The sequence below is a fragment of the Dreissena polymorpha genome, chromosome 1 (genome assembly GCF_020536995.1).
Source record: "Dreissena polymorpha isolate Duluth1 chromosome 1, UMN_Dpol_1.0, whole genome shotgun sequence".
NCBI lineage: Eukaryota > Metazoa > Mollusca > Bivalvia > Myida > Dreissenidae > Dreissena > Dreissena polymorpha.
In genome coordinates, this window is record NC_068355.1 from 145333814 (window position 1) to 145354301 (window position 20488).

At 35.2% G+C, this 20488-nt stretch overlaps 1 protein-coding gene across 2 annotated transcripts in view; it reads right to left on the minus strand.

Annotated features, from left to right (window-relative positions):
* Positions 1-1424: 1424 nt before the first annotated feature.
* The window catches only part of LOC127854168 (pleckstrin homology domain-containing family F member 2-like), a 24927-nt gene continuing 5863 nt past the window's right edge, over positions 1425-20488 (minus strand). Inside the window, exons 3-9 of one of the 2 annotated variants that reach the window (XM_052389176.1) lie at positions 20441-20488; positions 18158-18221; positions 16162-16287; positions 15322-15431; positions 14429-14564; positions 12021-12124; positions 1425-11540 (exon numbers count right to left, since the gene is read on the minus strand). The exon at positions 20441-20488 is cut by the window's right edge and continues 90 nt beyond it. In XM_052389176.1, the coding sequence (XP_052245136.1) occupies positions 11514-11540; positions 12021-12124; positions 14429-14564; positions 15322-15431; positions 16162-16287; positions 18158-18221; positions 20441-20488 (615 nt within the window). In that variant the 3' untranslated portion in view covers positions 1425-11513. Of the gene's footprint in view, positions 11541-12020; positions 12161-14428; positions 14565-15321; positions 15432-16161; positions 16288-18157; positions 18222-20440 lie in introns of both variants that reach the window. The other variant, XM_052389170.1, reaches the window with a different exon arrangement.

The window sequence follows — 20488 nt, forward strand, 5'->3', positions numbered from 1 at the left end:
CATAATCATAACATTAAGCATACCGGGTAATTTTACTAAAGTTCGATTGTTTATATTCCAACCAAATGCAGATACCTAAATATTGTTTTTAATCTAACAATTGCAACACAAAAATTGATCGGATGTCACATCGACCATTTATGATCTTACGGACTATCCCAGTAACTCCGGAAAAGGTCCTCGCACAATGGACGACATGAGACTGCTACTTTCGTCTTCTAGAAAGCATCCGAATATAACATTTACCTCTTGAAAGAACTTTTAGGAGACGAAGTGTGCAGTGAGTTGCTCTTTGTTCATGCTTACACAGGCTGAGATTCTGCGTCGGTGAAAAGTCAGTCTTTCGGAAATTAATAAAACCTGTTCCTATCATGAAGTCATGTACCAGTTTATTGCTCCTTCCAAACAGGTTTAAAGAGATTATATCAAATATTTGCAACTGCTTGATGGTAGATCTAATTGGTGGCACGTCCGATATGAAATCCTATCGATGCAGCTGAAGACGCTTTGGAATCCCCTGCATTGCTTAATGTGGCCCTTGTGAAATTGAAAACTTTGACAATCCTAACAATTAACAAGAGGATTGTACTGAAGAGGAGGAGGACGACACCGACATTTTAACTCTCTGAGACAAATTTATGTACAAAGGTGATTGTGTATCAGGTAGTAATAGACAGCTGAGTGTCAAAAATTGGATTTCATTATTATTCAACAGCTTAGTGATGACAATAATTCAATCAAAATGTTCCTTGTCTCCAAAACAATGGCATTTGACATACAAATTATCATCTTTGAGTCAAACGGTACGGACTTGTGGTCCTTCTTATTGAGATGGCTATTTTCGGATACCATGTTGAATTTCTGTTTATAATAATAATCTTTCACTATGTCTGATGACCTTAAAGTGTTCTTTGACCCCCAAAACCTAGGTTTAGACAACAAAATGATCAAATTTGAGTGAATATTTACATAGTTATAATCATAAATAGGTTATGGCGGCCATCTTGAAAAACAAAACACTTTCCGGAGGTACGATTTCGGTACAATTTTGATATGTTATAAAGTTCCTTCTACCCTACCAGAATCAGTCAAAATACTTGCACTACCAAAATTGCTACAAAAGCGTATATAGACCTGACTAAGCCTTCATTTGCATATTTTGTTGGATTGCTTTTTCCATTTACATTAAAGTATGGGCAACTAGGCCCTTAAATCTGCCATTTCAACTACTTATGCAGAGGATAGAATTCTTAGAACACCTTTGGTAGAACTTCAAATAATGAATATCATGACCAGTTTCAACAACCTTAACCAAGCGGTTCAAGACAAGACATTGTTTGAATGAAACACACACTTCCGTATGGACGAAAACATCATAGTGTCCAAATTAAGTGCGCAGGTGATTCCAGAAACAACAATATATCTTTCATTCTTTCGTTTTATTAGATAAATATGAGATAATGTTAAAGTGCGTCACAAATAAAATGCAAAGGAAGATAACGGCTATATTTCAAAATTTAATTTAACAGAACAGTACAGAATGTTTATCTACGACTTAAGCATTTACAGCTCATAGTCACAACAATAAGAACAGAAAAACAAGAGCACCGCCTTGCGGGTGCAGACCGGTCATCTATCTTTCTTTTTAAAGAAGTAGGGCCCTATCTCAATTTCAATCACAAAGGAGGGAGGAGTGGAGTGGAGAGGGGTATATAGTGTGGGGGTGTGGTCATATTACATTATCTTCCAAAAATACAAAAAAATGCAAAAAAAAATTGGGGGGAGGGGGGATTCTTGGGTAGGATATTTGGACTGTATTTCAAAAAAAAAATTATAAAAATAAATATTTGTGTTTTTAACCATGTTTGAAAAAAACAAGAGATGTGTTTGTCAGAAACACAATGCCCCCTATTGCTCTATTTTGAATTTTTTTTTTCTTTTACCTTTGTCCTTGAAGGATGACCTTAACCTTGAACTTCCACCACTCAAAATGTGCAGCTTTATAAGAACGCCGCTTTGAAATATTTTTTTTTTTACCTTTGACCTTGACCTTGAAGGATGACCACTCAAAATGTGCAGCTTCATGATAACACCGCTTTGAAATTATAAAAAAAATTACCTTTGACCTTGAAGGATGACCTTGACCTTGAAGAATGACCTTGACCTTGAACTTCCACCACTCAAAATGTGCAGCTTCATGAGAACGCCGCTTTGAAATTAAAAAAAATAATTGACCTTTGACCTTGAAGGATGACCTTGACCTTGAACTTCCACCACTCAAAATGTGCAGCTTCATGAGAACGCCGCATTGAATTTTATATTTTTTTTTGACCTTGAAGGATGACCTTGACCTTGAACTTCCACCACTCAAAATGTGCAGCTTCATGATAACGCCGCTTGGATTTAATTTTTTTTTACCTTGAATGATGACCTTGACGGATGACCTTGACGGATGACCTTGAGCCTTCACCACTCAAAATGTGCAGCTTCATGATAACACCGCTTTAAATGAAAAAAACAAAAACCTTTGACCTTGAAGGATGACCTTGACCTTGAAGAATGACCTTGACTTTGAACTTCCACCACTCAAAATGTGCAGCTTCATGATAACGCCGCTTTGAAATTTTTGTTTTGTTTTTTTACCTTTGACCTTGAAGGATGACCTTGACCTTGTAGGATGACCTTGAACTTTCACCACTCAAAATCTGCAGCTTCATGAGAACGCCGCTTTGAATTTTTTTTTTTTTTCGACCTTGAAGGATGACCTTGACCTTCGAAAAAATCAATGTTAGCAAGAAGTAAGTACGCAAAGCTATAAAAATTTATAATTTACTTTCAAGTTATTGTAAATGTGAAAATTAAATACAGTTGACTATGAAGACGACATTCATGGAGCCTTTTGAAGTGTTTTCTACCGAACACACATTCTGCATGGTGTACCTTTGATTTGAGGATAAAATTAATATTTTTATAATCCACAACAAAGAAACGAGATTTCGGTATATGAATCGCGTCATGCGAAAAAGGGTCTTGTGTCAAATGCGACCAGAGTAGTTTAGTTAGGAGCCAACGGGTACGTTATATAGACACGCATGGTTCCGTGGTTTGATTAACGCAGAGAGTAGCTCCTGACCAGACTGTGAATGTGCAGGCTGGTCTGGAGCTACGCGATCCGTACGTGGCATAAGACACATTTTTGCATAACGTACGTCATATTCTTGTTGTTTCAAAAACAATTTTATTGTTAAGAGAAAAACGCCAATATGAGAGTTAAAAGTTTTTTTTATCTTAATATTAGCATCCGTCTCACACAGTTTATCAAGTTCACTTCTATGTACTTCGAACGTGCATGTCGCCATGTTTTTATTGTTACACTATGATTGATCGGTGTTACATTGCATTAAAAAATAGAGCACCAACTTGCGGGTGCAGACCGCCCATCTATTTTTCTTTTTAAAGGTGCAGGGACCTATCTCAATTTCAATCACAAAGGATGGAGGGGTGGAGTGGAGAGGAGTGTATAGTGTGGGGGTGTGGTCATTAATTTCATTATCTTCCAAAAATGAAAAAAAAAATGCAAAAAAAAAATATTTCTTTTTTTTTGGGGGGGGGGGGAGATTCTTGGGTGGGATGGTTGGACAGTATTTCAAAAATCTCAAAATGTGCAGCTTTATAAGAAAGCTGCTTTGAAATATGATTTTTTTCCCTTTTACCTTGAAGGATGACCTTGTCCTTGAAGGATGACCTTAAACTTCCACCACTCAAAATGTGCAGCTTCATGATACGCCGCTTTGAAATTATTTTTTTTTTGACCTTTGACCTTGAAGGATGACCTTGACCTTGATGACCTTGACCTTGAACTTCCACCACTCAAAATGTGCAGCTTCATGAGAACGCCGCTTTGAATTTATTTATTTTTTGACCTTGAAGGATGACCTTGACCGTGAACTTCCACCACTCGAAATGTGCAGCTTCATGATAACGCTGCTTTGTAATTTTTTTATATTTTGTTTGACCTTTGACCTTGAAGGATGACCTTGACCTTGAAGGATGACCTTGACCTTGAACTTCCACCGCTCAAAATGTGCAGCTTCATGAGAACGCCGCTTTGATTTTTTTTTTTTTTTGACTTTGAAGGATGACCTTGACCGTGAACTTCCACCACTCAAAATGTGCAGCTTCATGATAACGCTGCTTTGTAATTTTTTTATATTTTGTTTGACCTTTGACCTTGAAGGATGACCGTGACCTTGAAGGATGACCTTGACCTTGAACCTACACCACTCAAAATGTGCAGCTTCATGATAAAGCCGCTTTGATTTTTTTTTTTTACCTTTGACCTTCAAGGATGACCTTGACCCTGAAAAATGACCTTGACCTTGAACTTCCACCACTCAAAATGTGCAGCTTCATGATAATGCCACTTTGAAATTTTTTATTTGTTTTTTGACCTTCGACCTTGAAGGATGACCTTGACATTGAAGGATGACCTTGAACTTCCACCACTCAAAATGTGCAGCTTCATGAGAACGCAGCTTTGAATTTTTATTTTATTTTTTTACCTTGAAGGATGACCTTGAATGACCTTGAAGGATAACCTTGACCTTGAACTTCCACCACTCAAAATGTGCAGCTTCATGAGATACAAATGCATGCCAAATATCAAGTTGCTATCTTCAATATTAAAAAAGTTATGGCCAATGTTAAAGGGATCTTTTCACGCTTTGTTAAATTGACAAAATTGAAAAAAGTTGTTTCAGATTCGTAAGTTTTTGTTTTAGTTATGATATTTGTGAGGAAACAGTAATACTGAACATTAACCATGCTCTAATATAGCCATTATATGCATCTTTTGACGATTTTTAAACCTAAAAATTATAAAGCGTTGCAACACGAAACGATTGAATAATTTGGAGAGTTCTGTTTTTGTCGTTAAATTTTGTGAAACTACGAAGATTGCTTATATAAGTTATAAAATACGTAAGGAATGTGTACTCGGCGGAATAGCTCAGTAGGCTAAAGCGTTTTTACTTCAGGACTCTGGCAGGACTCCAGGGGTCGCTGGTTCGAAACCTGCTCCGGGCAATGTTCTTTTCCTTTTTTTAATTTTTTCTTGATTTTTTACTGGAGCTTTTATGATCCAATGTTTACATTTATCAATATAAAGCATTTAATAAATAAGTTAAAAAAATGCCAAAATCTGTGAAAAGGCCCCTTTAAAGTTTTCGGACCGACAGACGCCATAATTTTGACATTTGACCTTGAAGGATGACCTTCACCTTTCACCACTCAAAATGTTCAGCTCCATGAGATACACATGCATGCCAAATATGAAGTTGCTATTTTCAATATTGAAAAAGTTATGGCCAATGTTAAAGTTTTCGGACGGACAGACACCATAAATTTTACCTTGAAGGATGACCTTGACCTTTCACCACTCAAAATGTGCAGCTCCATGAGATACACATGCATGCCAAATATCAAGTTGCTATCTTCAAAAGTGAAAAAGTTATGGCCAATGTGAAAGTTTTTTTCGGACTTACAGACAGACTGACTGACATACTGACAGACAGTTAAACTGGGGAGTGGGGGATGGTTTGGATGGAGTCAATTGTGGTATGTCAGGTAAGAGTTGTGTGTATCAATCGAATCTAATCATAAATAAAGAAGTTATGGCAATTTTAAATTTTTTTAATAATTTGACCTTGAGAGTCAAGGCCATTCCAAGGTCAAGGTAAAATTCAACTTGCCAGGTACAGTACCCTCATGATAGCATGAAAGTATTTATAGTTCAAAAGCAATAGCCTTGATACTTTAGAAGTAAAGTGAATCTAAACACAAAATGTAACCATATATTCAAAGTTATTAAGTCAAAAAAGGGCCATAATTCGGTAAAAATGACAACCAGAGTTATGCAACTTGTCCTTTACTGTCCCCTTCTGATAGTTTGCGAGTGTTCCAAGTATGAAAGCAATATCTATGATACTTTAGGGGTAAAGTGGACCATAACACAAAACTTAACCAAATTTTCAAGTATAAAGGGCCCATAATTCCTTCAAAATGCCAGTCAGAGTTACATAACTTTGCTTGCACAGTCCCCTTACGATAATTAGTAAGTGTTGCAAGTATGAAAGCAATGGCTTTGATACTTTAGGAAAAAAGTGGACCTAACACAAAACTTAACCAAATTTTCAATTTTCTAAGTATAAAAAGGGCACATAATTCTGTCAAAATGCCAGTCAGAGTTACATAACTTTGCCTGCACAGTCCCCTTATGATAGTTAGTAAGTGTTGCAAGTATGAAAGCAATAGCTTTGATACTTAAGTAATAAAATGGACCTAAACACAAAACTTAACCAAAATTTTCAATTTTCTAAGTATAAAAAGGGCACATAATTCTGTCAAAATGCAAGCCAGAATTATCTTACTTTGCCTGCCTAGTCCCCTCATGGTAGTAAGTAAGTGTACCCAGTTTGAATGCAATAGCATTGATACTTTATGAGAAAAGTGTACCTGAACGCAAAACTTAACCGGACGCCAACGCCAAGGTGATGACAATAGCTCATAATTTTTTTCAAAAAATACATGAGCTAAAAATGGACCTTAACACAAAACTTAACCAAAATTTTCAATTTTCTAAGCATAAAAAGGGCACATAATTCTGTCAAAATGCAAGCCAGAGTTATCTAACTTTGCCTGTCCAGTCCCCTCATGATAGTAAGTAAGTGTACCAAGTTTGAATGCAATAGCATTGATACTTTATGAGAAAAATGGACCTAAACGCAAAACTTATCCGGACGCCGACGCCGACGTGATGACAATAGCTCTTTTTTTTTTCAAAAAATAGATGAGCTAAAAAACTAATTAATATGCGTCAACAATACATGTCATTGTATACAGTATTAAATCTAACAATCGTACACAGGTTTGAAAGAGACAGGCTCTTTCACGTTTAAATATACAAACGCTATTAGAAGGTTATGGATTCCTAAAACTTCCATAAGAACCTAGACCAAACATTTAATAGAAATTCTGTTATTTATTAACTTTTCATAAATGTAACATCACAAAATGCAGTTTACCTGAATAAAGAAGTTAGTAAAACACGCATTTTTAACACTATAGTTTTCGTTACCATATTTTTGTGGTTATTAAAAAATATATTTATCAATATTCATTTATATTCTATTTATTCATGTCGAAACAAAATATTTGCTAGAAACGTGTAAACAATTCTTCCGATGATAGAACATTTCTTTCAGCATCTTTATAAATTAAAGTGAATAAAAATGAAAATAACGAAAATTGTCAAATAATTTTACTTAAATATTGACAATTGGATAACTTATAATTATATTCAATTCATGTTTTGATTAAAAACTCTCAGATACATTATGCCTGGTGTCATACATTTTCATAGAATGATGAGATACTTGGCATAAAGATAATAAAATTTTTATGACAAATGTGTTTGCGTATGCTGACAATTTAAATTTAAAAAAAACAGGCAAAACATTAGTTTATGTTATTGCTGCCGACGTCATAAGAAGTTATAGGAAAACTCAATATGCAGGAGAGGAAATATTGTAAACAATATAAAGAAGGGTTTACTAACTATGATTTGGCAGTTTTCTATAAAGCTATTTAAACTGAATGAGATAATAACAAGAGCACCGCATAACAGGTGCCAGGCTTGGCTGCGGGTGCAGTTTTGATTAAATGAAAGCTTGACAGATTTTTTTTCTTTTTTAGAGGTCACAGTGACCTTTACCTTTAACCTAGTGACCCAAAAATGGGTGTGGCATGTAGAACTCATCAAGGTGCAGCTACATATGAAGATTCAAAGTTGTAGTTTGAAGCACTTTGATTTTAGAGCCAATGTTCAAAACCAAGACAAAATGTTAAGGTTTTAGCACGACGCGGACGGCCTACGACACGACGACGGACACGACGACGGACACCACAAGACATGACGAGCTGGCCATGACAATACCTTGGGTTTTCTCCGAAAACAGCCGCGGTAAAAATTACTGTATTTAGCACATAATGGGAGATCATGCTTGTTAATGCAGAGTGGGCAATAATTAGTTTTAAGCATAATTCTTATCACCCTTGTTATAGCTGTTTTAGTCATCAGTCATGTTTTAACTACAAGTACTTGGATTAAATGAAATCACATCATCACAGTCATGATATGTCAGCTTAGAAGAGAAATATGAGAATACTTCAACAATCAACACAAATAGTATAACCGGTAATTAAATTCATTCAACAGTTGGTGGTCATCACATAATGATCTGAAAATAAACATGTTTATATTGTACATATTATGAAACAGCACAATTTAGTCAAAAAGTCATAAATGAATGTCCAATATTTACAGTTTTGTAGTGAACTTTAATAAAATATAATGATAATTCATCTTGCATGCATATCATATGAGCAACAAATCTTCAATCCTCTCAAATAGCTAAATACTCAAGTTTGGAATGGGATAAAATGCAACTGCTATTTCCTGTCAAACTATTGTTGCAACATTTTGCCAACAATAAACCCCCGACTCACACCCGCCCCCTACAGTTTTCATCGAAGTGGGGGAAAACAGGAAAACAGACACATTTTCTTTATTTGTAAAAAAAATTGCATATACCTTTATTTTCATTGCAATCAATTATACTCTAGTTGTTTTTGTTTGCACAAGAACATTAAACAAAGGAGAATAACCAAATATTTTAGAGAAAGTAAGTGTTTCCTGTCCATGGTATATTCTCTCAGTCTTCTATAATTGTATGAAGTTTCCTTTGAATCCCTTTGATACTGTTTGAGCTATGATCTGCACAATAACATAACACTAATTGGGTTGTGCGAAAGAAAAAACCCATCTGGAAATAACTTAAAAAACAATAAAGAGATGGTTGAAGTTCTTGCAAGCTATACTAATTAAAAAAATTCTCTACAGATGTATATATAAACATCTTCATTTGTATGAAATTATAGCGTTCATTATTATGTTACTTCAAATCTGCACTTCCATTCAGAGCCTTCAATAAATATATGTAGTTTAATTTATATTATTTTGATATTTTCAGAATTATGGTTTGCATTAGAAAAAACAGCATGTACTTGTGTTCAGCACAAAAAAGTACTATAAAAAGCGAAATTGTTTTCCTACCCAGGCCTCTCTCTTAATGTCCTCTTTGAACTCATCACATTCCCTTTTATTCTCTTCAATACTTATGAATTCATGCTTTTCACATGAAACATTAGCAAATGGCAATAACTATGTAAAACTGGGGAGGGTTGTGTTCCTTAAAATCTGCATTTTCTCTTCAAGCCAATCCCATTATATCAAGGTTCATTTAAATACATTCAATACTTGTTAAATCATGCTCTTTACACAAAACAGAATAGCAGGGTTAATACAGAAAAATAAATAGTTATTACATTGTTTGGAAAACAGTATATCACACTGCATGATTAACTGATCATTATATAATATCAAACAGTCATGACATTGTGTGGATGTACAGCTGAAGTCCTAAAATATTTAAGGATTCTAAGTATAAAATCATATACTTTAGACTGTGCCATCATCATTATCACAGCCATTATCCATCTATTAAGATGATAAACTCAATATAAATATCATTGCAGATAGTTACACCAAAAACAAAGTATACACTTCAGTCTTGTCTTATTACAATTACAACAAGAGTGCCAAACTGTCACAAGATACGCCCGTTTAAGGTTTTGGACACCATGCTAAATGCTTCAAATGCACTAAGTGACCTAGAGGCCTAAATTTTAACCCGGAATGACCCATATTTGAACTTGACCAAGATGTCCTTTAGACACAACTACTGACCATATTTGGTGAAGATCGGATGCAAACTACTTCAATTTCAGAGCGGACACCATGCTAAATCCTTGAAATGCACTACGTGACCCCATGACCTAGTTTTTGACCCGGCATGACCCATATTCGAACTTGACCTAGATATTGTCTAGATACAACTTCTGACCAAGTTTGGTGAAGATCGGATGAAAACTTTTTGAATTAGAGAGCGGACACTGCGGTGGACGCCGCCCGCCCACAGCCTGCCAAGGGTGAAACTGTAATACATCCTGTTTTAAAAAACGGGCGTATAACAAAAGATGTGTTTGTCAGAAACACAATGCCCCTAATGCCCCGCTTTGAATTTTTTATTTGACCTTTGACCTTGAAGGATGACCTTGACCTTTCACCACTCAAAATGTGCAGCTCCATGAGATACACATGCATGCCAAATATCAAGTTGCTACGTTCAATATTGCAAAAGTTATGACCAAGGTTAAAGTTTTGGTTAAAGTTTTGGGACACACACACGGACACGTACAATGACAGACAGGCCTAAAACAATATACCCCCGATCTTCCGATCCGGGAGCATAAAAACACTTTTGTTATTGAATTTGAATAGAATGTTGGAATGCCTGAAAATCAAAATTAAGAAATACACATTTACAAAGTGCATATTCCTTGATATAACAAGAGTGCCAATCTGTCACAAGATACCCCCGTTTTAAGGCTTTGAACAACTTGATAACTTTACCATGACCCATATTTGAACTTGACCTACATATCATCTAGACACAACTTCTGACAAAAGTCGGTGAAGATCTGATGAAAACTACTTCAATTAAACAGTGGACACCATGCTAAATGCTTGAAATGCACTAAGTGACCTTGTGACCAAGTTTTTAACCAGTCATGACCCATATTTGAACTTGACCTACATGTAGATAATGTCTAGACACAACTTCTGACCAAATTTGGTGAAGATCAGATGAAAACTACTTCAATTAGAGAGCGGACACCATGCTAAATGCTTGAAATGCTTTAAGTGACGCTGTGACTTAGTGTTTGACCCAGCATGACCCATATTCGAACTTGACCTAAATATTGTCTAGATACAACTTCTGACCAAGTTTGGTGAAGATCGGATGAAAACTACTTCAATAAGGGAGCAGGCACCATGCTAAATGCTTGAAATGCACTAAGTGACCATGTGACCTAATTTTTGACCCGGCATGACCCATATTCAAACTTGACCTAGATATTGTCTAGATACAACTTCTGACCAAGTTTGATGGAGATCGGATGAAAACTATTTTAATTAGAGAGTGGAAACTGCTGTGCGGATGAAAACTATTTGAATTAGAGAGCGGAAACTGTTGTGGACGCCGCCCGCCCGCCGCCAAGGTGAAACTATAATACGTCCCTTTTTTTTAAACGGATGTTTAAAAAGGCTTTATATATGATCACTTAACAAAACAAAAATTAAAAAAATAATAAAATAAAGCTGCTTTTGACAAATAACAATTGTCTTATAAACTTAATTTTTTTGGGGGAAACCAAGAGCTGAAAAATATACACAGGCAAAAAAGCTACACTGAACAGTTCTGTGGAAAGCAGTACAGCTATCAGTAAAGTATTGTCATGCTCGATGGATTGTCGTCTTTCTGGTATATATGTTAAGTTTCATAGCTATGGAACTGGTCCTGAAAACAAACATAACACAGTGCAACTGAAATGCTTTCCATCTAGACACTAACAACAAACTACTTACAGAATCAATATTTTAGCTTAGCTCTATAAAAATGGGGCTTAATGATTGTGCATGGTATGAACGCATTAAATACTTTGCAAACATTTATGGTTACAAAAAAATCTATCAGTAAAAAGGTATTTTTTATTCCTAACTTGCCAAGGATATCAAGATATTTCAGATTTTGAAACAAACCTCAGACAGGACTTCAGATGTTTTGCAAATTTGAGCTTATCATTTTTATTTCTTCAAGAAAAATAATATGCTCCTTTTTTTACTCTTTTCTTAAGCAGCCACAGTCCAATAACTATAGCACATGACAAAGGATAGCGTAAATCTGACCATATATTTATCTACACATCATTTGACCAGACTGGACATGAAGTCGAGGTGCAACCCAGTATTGGTTGCATGTAACCTTTGTGCTTGGTACCTCTGGAATGCCCTGATACACTGCATCTTGCTCCTCATCCTCATCAGAATCCTCCCCAGATGAATCCTCTTGCCCCGGCCTGCTTGGTGGGAGGCCCAACGCACCTGTACCAGGGTAATCATCGTACATGTGATCAGGCCCTTAAAAAGCAGGGGGCCGTTTCATAAACGATCGTATGACAATTTTAACTTACGAGAGAATTTTGTAATCTTAATAAGTAGAAGAACTAGCTTGCCATGCTCATCAAATATATATGGCGCTTGAGATGCCAATGTAATTAATTAAGTACTGAAAATTTATAATCATATGATATGGACTTAAGCAATTATGTATCTTCGAAAAATGTATCGTAAATGTGTACTACGATTTTTATTGAAACGGTCCCCAGGCAATTAACAATCTGAGCTAAAGTTGTCAAATAAGCATTATATCTGTGCTTGTTCAGCATGATAAGCTGATGATGCATGAAAGAGAGATTCTGTCACAGATTACTTTGAATGCATGGTCATTTTAAGACAAGAGATGTGTTTGTCAGAAACACAAGGCCCCCTATTGCGTCGCTTTGAAGCCATAAATTTGACCTTGAAGGATGACCTTGACCTTTCACCACTCAAAATGTGCAGCTCCAAGAGATACACATGCATGCCAAATATCAAGTTGCTATGTTCAATATTGCAAAAGATATGAAGAAGGTTAAAGTTTTTGTTAAAGTTTTTTAATTTGTTTTTTTGACCTTTGACCTTGAAGGATGACATTGACCTTGACCTTTCACCATTCAAAATGTGCAGCTCCATGAGATGCACATGCATGCCAAATATCAAGTTGCTATGTTCAATATTGCAAAAGTTATGACCAAGGTTAAAGTTTTAGTTAAAATTTTGGGACACACGCACGCATGCACGCACACACGCACACACACACACATACAATGACAGACAGGTCAAAAACAATATACCCCCAATCTTTCGATACAGGGGCATAAAATAATATGTGTCACTGTCCTCAAATGACACATTGAACAATAGACACAAAAGTTTATATAAATGACACTAAACTTAGATGTGTTTCAAATGAATCTCAACTTGAAAATGTTGTATATATGCCTCTAGACTTTCATTTCTCAATACACTAAATTAAAGCTTCAAAACCTCATGACTTAGGTGGCTTAATATACCTCTACACTTAAAGATTCTCACTATGCCTCCAAACTCAAGTGTATCAATATCCCTCAATTCGCAAATATATATCGATACATCTTTTGCCACCTGACTCATCAAAAGATTCTAACCTTTAATACATCTCTAGCCTCAAGATTCTCAATTTGCCTCTAACCTTAAGTGCTTCAATACATCTCTAGCCTTAAGATCTCCATATGCCTCTAAACTTAAGTGATTCAATACATCTCTAGCCTAAAGATTCTCAACATGCCTCTAACCTCAAGTGTTTCAATACATCTCTAGCCTCAAGATTCTCAATATGCCTCTAACCTCAAGTGCTTCAATACATCTCTAGCCTCAAGATTCTCAACATGCCTCTAACCTTAAGTTCTTCAATACATCTCTAGCCTAAAGATTCTCAACATGCCTCTAACCTTAAGTGTTTCAATACATCTCTAGCCTAAAGATTCTCAACATGCCTCTAACCTTAAGTGTTTCAATACATCTCCAGCCTCAAGATTCTCAAAATGCCTCTAACCTTAAGTGCTTCAATACATCTCTAGCCTCAAGATTCTCAACATGCCTCTAACCTTAAGTGCTTCAATACATCTCTAGCCTCAAGATTCTCAATTTGCCTATAATCTTAAGTGCTTCAATACATCTCTAACCTCAAGATTCTCAATATGCCTCTAACCTCAAGTGCTTCAATACATCTCTAGCCTCAAGATTCTTAATATGCCTCTAACCTTAAGTGCTTCAATACATCTCTAGCCTCAAGATTCTCAATTTGCCTATAATCTTAATTGCTTCAATACATCTCTAGCCTCAAGATTCTCAATTTGCCTCTAACCTTAAGTGCTTCAATACATCTCTAGCCTCAAGATTCTCAATATGCCTCTAACCTTAAGTGCTTCAATACATCTCTAGCCTCAAGATTCTCAATATGCCTCTAACCTTAAGTGCTTCAATACATCTCTAGCCTCAAGATTCTCAATTTGCCTATAATCTTAATTGCTTCAATACATCTCTGGCTTCAAGATTCTCAATATGCCTCTCAATTAAAGTGTCTAAACATGCCTCATGGCATAAATTTGTCTTCATATGCATCTAGCCTCAAAAGTGTCTCAACATACCTCCAAACTTCAAATGCCACTATATTAAATGTTCAACAGTTTATCAATAATCCCTGTCATTTTTTAAACATACTAAACTTTTAAAAAATTCATTCACAACTAAAAAGATCTATACAACCTGAACTTTTAGCGTTAGATAGTTTCTCGTAGCAGGTAAGGCACACGCGTAGAGGCTTTGAGGACTGCTGGGGGAGCAGCCACCGCTTGCTAGAGCAGTCATTACACACCACAAGACCGCACTTCCGACAGTGGTGCTGTTAAGTGTAAGTATGGCAACTTGTCAACATATGATATGCAGAATTGGCAGGCAGCCCCCCCCCATGACACAGAGCGCTGCTTTAAAGGTGCAGGATGGAAAACTGGACAAAGTATTGTAGCATTTATAACAATTTTAAATCTAAGAAATGTCTTAGTCTGACTTAAAATAAGGATTTAAGCACCGTCTTTGTTTTTTGCTATTGAATTCTTGCAAACATGTATTAAATTTCACATACACAAATCTATGTTGAACAGTCAAGAGTGGCAACAGTGGGTATAAAAACATTAAACATTTTAAGTATTTAGTAATATTTTGGCTTCTTTTTCAACAGTAATTACTTTCAAAAGGATTATTTAAATAAAATATACATGTTTTAGAAAAAATAACCATGATACATGTAACTACCAAATAACATTTTTCAACGTCTGGGTACTACGGTTATGTCGGTTGTTTTGAGATCGCAATATAATTCACTGTTTAATACAAAAATGACTTACAGTAACACCTACACCACTTCATACATTTTCTACACACCCACACCTGCCGGCAAATACAACAGCAGATGCTGACCATGCAGTCATGGACATTAAAAAGTTGCTCTACTGTAAGGTCACATAATAAACTTTGAACTTTTACTTGTAAAATACAAAGCAATCACTCCAAAATCCATTTAATTATTATCCTGTAATTATTTTTAAGATTTTTAGATGTTACAATTTTAAAATATACATATAAAAGCAATCTCCGCTCACCCGTCTATTAATCATGTTGAACTGTGAGCGCTTGCAAAGCATGCACTTGGAGGCCGAGGAGTCGGGTATCCACACCGGGGAATCATCAACAGAATTCTGGGTAACACCTCCTACAAACAGTCACATGTTATTTATATCATTAAAATAGAAAATACAATCATTCCAACACAGTGTTTAAGGCAGAAATACATTAATCAATCCTGTAGTGCGAGAGGCCTTTCACTTTGTGTTTATACCATAAAATTCTATCCATCAATTAAATAGTGATTATGCCAGCAAAGAGATTCAAAAACATAATTTTGACATTAAGGTAGCAACATTAAGATCATCAAATTAAAAGGTTATGGGGGAGGATAAGGATTCATAAAGAATATGGTTGTAGGGCATAGCTAGGTTAAATAGTTCCACGTAACTGTCATCAAGAGTTGGGTTTTTTAACATCTACAAATCATCTACAAATCATATAGATTTAAAGCAATTTATAAATAAAATATGTTATAAACCATGTGTAAGCTGGATTAAAATTTGGTTATAACTGCTAATAATCCGAATTTTAAATGAATGAATTGATTAATACTTTTCAATAGTGGATAATTTTGGTAGACTGTTTAGCTTGACAGAACTTCATGTGTATTATCAATTGAAACTTCATGAAAATTGTTTGGTTTGAGGCACAATCAGCTAAAATGCAAATTTTACAAACATCCATACTTTAGATTTTAGGACACACTGGGTGTTAATCTAACTAGCATAAAATAGAGGTCCACTAAAATTAAGTGGAATATACACATCCACTGAGGACACAATAATAAATACACATGTAAACATGTGGAATCTTACTTTTATTCAAAAGGTCTGTGACACACTTCTTGATGTGAGAAATCCATTGCTGTTTCTCTACAGCTGTGGCTGCATACACAACAAACGACTTCTTTGGACTGATCAATTTGAACCCATTCCTCAAATCTGAAAGTATGCGCCAGTTGTGATATAAATTATGCCAACCAATATGTGGGATTATCCCATGCAAGAGATTAAATGTTCCATGCACTTAAAATTGCAGTTTCAATTTCATTATTCAGGTGTGCTGTGATTGACATTAAACTCTTCCTATATTTTCCAAAATAAGGCATAAGCACATGCATTTTTTCTTGTGTAGTTAAAGTTGACAAATGGTGTTTTTTCCAAATACTTTTCAGATGGCTAAGCATTCCAATAGACAAAGACTTCCAGTATTGAAAAAAATCATTGAAACTTTAACCTCAGTCTACTTAACTCTACCAGCTGCTGTTTCAAACTATTAACCCTTTGCATGCTGAGAAATTTGTTGCCTGCTAAAATGTTGTCTGCTGAATTTCTAAAATTAGCATTTTCTTTGATTTTTTTTCAAAGTATACTATCAGAATAGCAAACAGTTTGGATCCTGATGAGAAGCCACATTCTGTGGCGTCTCATCTGGATCCAAACTGTTTGCAAAGGCCTTCAAAATTCTGTTCCAGCACTGAAGGGGTTAATACTCAATCAAAACTCTACAGTCCTTGCATAAATATCTCCCTTACAGCAGAGCTACTTGTATTTATACATACATAATATACATTTAAATAACTTACAAGTTCCCAGCTCAGCTTTGACTCCCACTTTATAAATTATCTTTAAACATTCAAATGTGCTTTAAAGCATTGTTGGAGATAACAATTGTGGCTCACAAATTTGTGCCACTTAAGTTATCGAGGCTGTTTGATAACTGTTAAAATTTACTTAATTATTAAGCCAGTAAAGAACAACTTAGTTTCTAAACATTAAGTGTTTTTTGGGCATATGAATAAAGTCTGTATAATCAATCAATATTAAAGCAATAATATATTAATATTTAAACCGGGCAGAGTAAATCATCCACCGTGTTCACGGCTCAGTTGTAGTCTTTACCACTATGCCTTTACCAAATTTTGGGAATTTTTTGCACACATATACATGTATTCATTAATTATAAATTTGTATGTTCACATTTATTAGAAGAGATGATATTTTATTTCATTCAGGCTATACAATTCTAAATGGCTCATGCTTTGAAGGACTGTAGTCTCAAATTCGTTTTGGCACAGACAGAGTGTGCTGTAACTAGTTTTGAGTCTGTGATAAATTCAAGACAATAAAGCATGCATACATGTACCTTCATTAAACAAGAGATGTGTTTGTCAGAAACACAATGACCCCTTCTGCGCTGCTTTGATAAAAAAAAATGTTTTATTATATCCCTTTAAAAAATATTACTTCCCTTGTGAAAAAGATCTGTACCTGCCAAATGATAAATAGAAATTGTCTCCATTTAAAGCTTGTTACTTCCCTTGGATTTTTTGGACCTTTGACCTTAAAGGATGATCTTGACCTTCCACCACTCAAAATGTGCAGCGCCATGAGATACACATGCATGCCAAATATCAAGTTGCTATCTTCAATATTGCAAAGTTACAGCCAATGTTAACGTTTTCGAACAGACGCACAGACTGACAGACTGACTGAAAGTTCAACTGCTAATTGCCACCCTATCGGGTCATACAAAATTATAATTTAACCAAGTGTGAAACCACACAAGATTTATACCAGTGACCACATACAGAACATCTGGCCTTCTGAAGCTGTATGTTTCAATTACACTTTAAATATAATTATCAAAATTATCAACTTTAAATTTAAAGAATAAAGTACCATTAAAAAACACAAGAAGAAAGCTGGGTAGTGCAACAAGTATAATACACTTGACACACTACTAAAAACCCAACATTACAAATTGATGTGACAGCATGCTTTTTAAAATAAATAAATTCAAAGTACTCACTTCCTATATCATCTACACTCTCAATTTTAACATCCTCTAACGCCAGTATGTGCTGTACATTATACTGCAAGACAAAAAATTATCACATTAGAAATAATTCCTGATATTTTTCAAGATGAATTAATAAATATATATTTAGTTAGTTTATGTCAATCATAAAAATGTCTTAATTTCTGAACTAGACTATTATGAAAATAGTGCAATTTATCATGTTGTTTTATTGTGCTTTTATTAAAACAACACAATTTTTTTAAAAATGGTTGAAAACTGTTGATCTAGAAGTCTCACATTAATATTTCATTTGATCTTTAAGATAGTCAATATTTAAGGCAAGAATATAAAGTTTTACTAATATACTTTCAAACAAGATTTAAAAAAAACACAATTAATACAACTATAATAATATCTCAGAGGATGAGGAACCACAAAATCAACAAAATTGTATAATTATTTTCAGTCGAAATCTGATTCCTGCACAAAAAGTACACCATCGGTATTGTGAAAACCCCACTATGCAGAATTTGTCTTATGTCACATAGACATAATCTAGTTCCACAACAAATACAAGTAAAATTGCTCTAACATATCACCATAAACTTATATGTTGATTGCAATTACTTTAAAACATTAAATTAATGGTACCATCATAAGATAGTTAATGTATTTTACTTAGCCTTCCTAATTCATATCAATGTACAGTAGACTCTTTGTAAACCGGACGGTCTGGGGACCGGCCTGATCGTCCGGTTTTCAGAGAGTTCCGGTTTACCAAGAGTATGCATATTGCCGAAATATACATTGTATGCATTGTGCACAAAATCATATAAGAATAAAACAAACCATATACATTTACATGTACCATGTGATAAGTGTAATCATGTAATGTTTATGTTTAAAGCATTCTTCAAACAAGAAATGTGTTTGTCAGAAACACTATGTCCCCCTCTGCGCCGCTTTGATTTAAAAAAAAATAATTTACCTTTGACCTTGAAAGATGACCTTAACCTTTCACCACTCAAAAGGTGCGGCTCCATGAGATACACATGCATGCCAAATATCAAGTTGCTATCTTCAATATTGCCAAAGTATTCATAAAATGAGCGATTATGGCCACATATACTTGACCTCTGACCTTGAAGGATGACCTTGACCTTTCACCACTCAAAATGTGCGGCTTCATGAGATACACATGCATGCCAAATATCAAGTTGCTATCTTCAATATTGCCAAAGTATTCATAAAATGAGCAATTTTGGCCACATATATTTGACCTCTGACCTTGAAGGATGACCTTGACCTTTCACCACTCAAAATGTGCAGCTCCATGAGATACACATGCATGCCAAATATCAAGTTGCTATCTTCAAAATTGCAAAAGTATTCATTAAATGAGCGATTTTGGCCACATATTTGACCTCTGACCTTGAAGGATGACCTTGACCTTGACCTTTCACCACTTAAAATGTGCGGCTCCATGAGATACACATGCATGCCAAATATCAAGTTGCTATCTTGAATATTGAAAAAGTTATTGCAAATGTTAAAGTTGGAGCAAACAGACCAACAGACCAACGTACAGACCAACAGACGGGGCAAAAACAATATGTCCCCCACTTTTTATTTTTCAAGACATAACACATTTCACAAAACAAACACACACACACACAAAAGAACAGCATCATAATTATTTTCCATTAAAGCGTTAAAACATGGCTATAAGATCTTTTGAACTACCCTAGAAGATCACAAGAAAGTGATCGTAGCTACAACATGCATTAATTTTGTAATCAAATTGTTTATCATAAGCTTCATAAAACGATCGAGTCAATCACTTTTTGGTGTTACTGCGCGTATATTATAGACATTCACAGTTTGTTTTACATTATTTAATAGGACTTCTTTAGCGCTGTAACGACTTGACACCTTTATGGTATGTTTAATCCGGTTATCGATAATTGCGCGAGAAAAATGTGTGACACCGCATGCGCTGTGCCGACCAGGTATTGTAATTTTCACTCCTTGGGCATCCTGAGAATTTGGACTGTCCGGTGTACTCAATGTATTTTACGTTGAAAATGACCAAATTCACGGAGATATCCGTTCGGTTTCCGGTTTTGACAGAGTTCGGTTTATTCAACATTTTTTAACAAAGAAATAGAAGAAAAAAATACGGGACTGGTCCGACTGTTCGGACTCAGAGAGTTCCGGTATTCGGTGAGTTCGGTATTGGCAGAGTCTACTGTATAGTTTTATGATGACTTGTTACTATTCTACGTAACACACCTTTTTCTTGTTGATTACTATATTTCCGTACACCAAGACATCATTAAA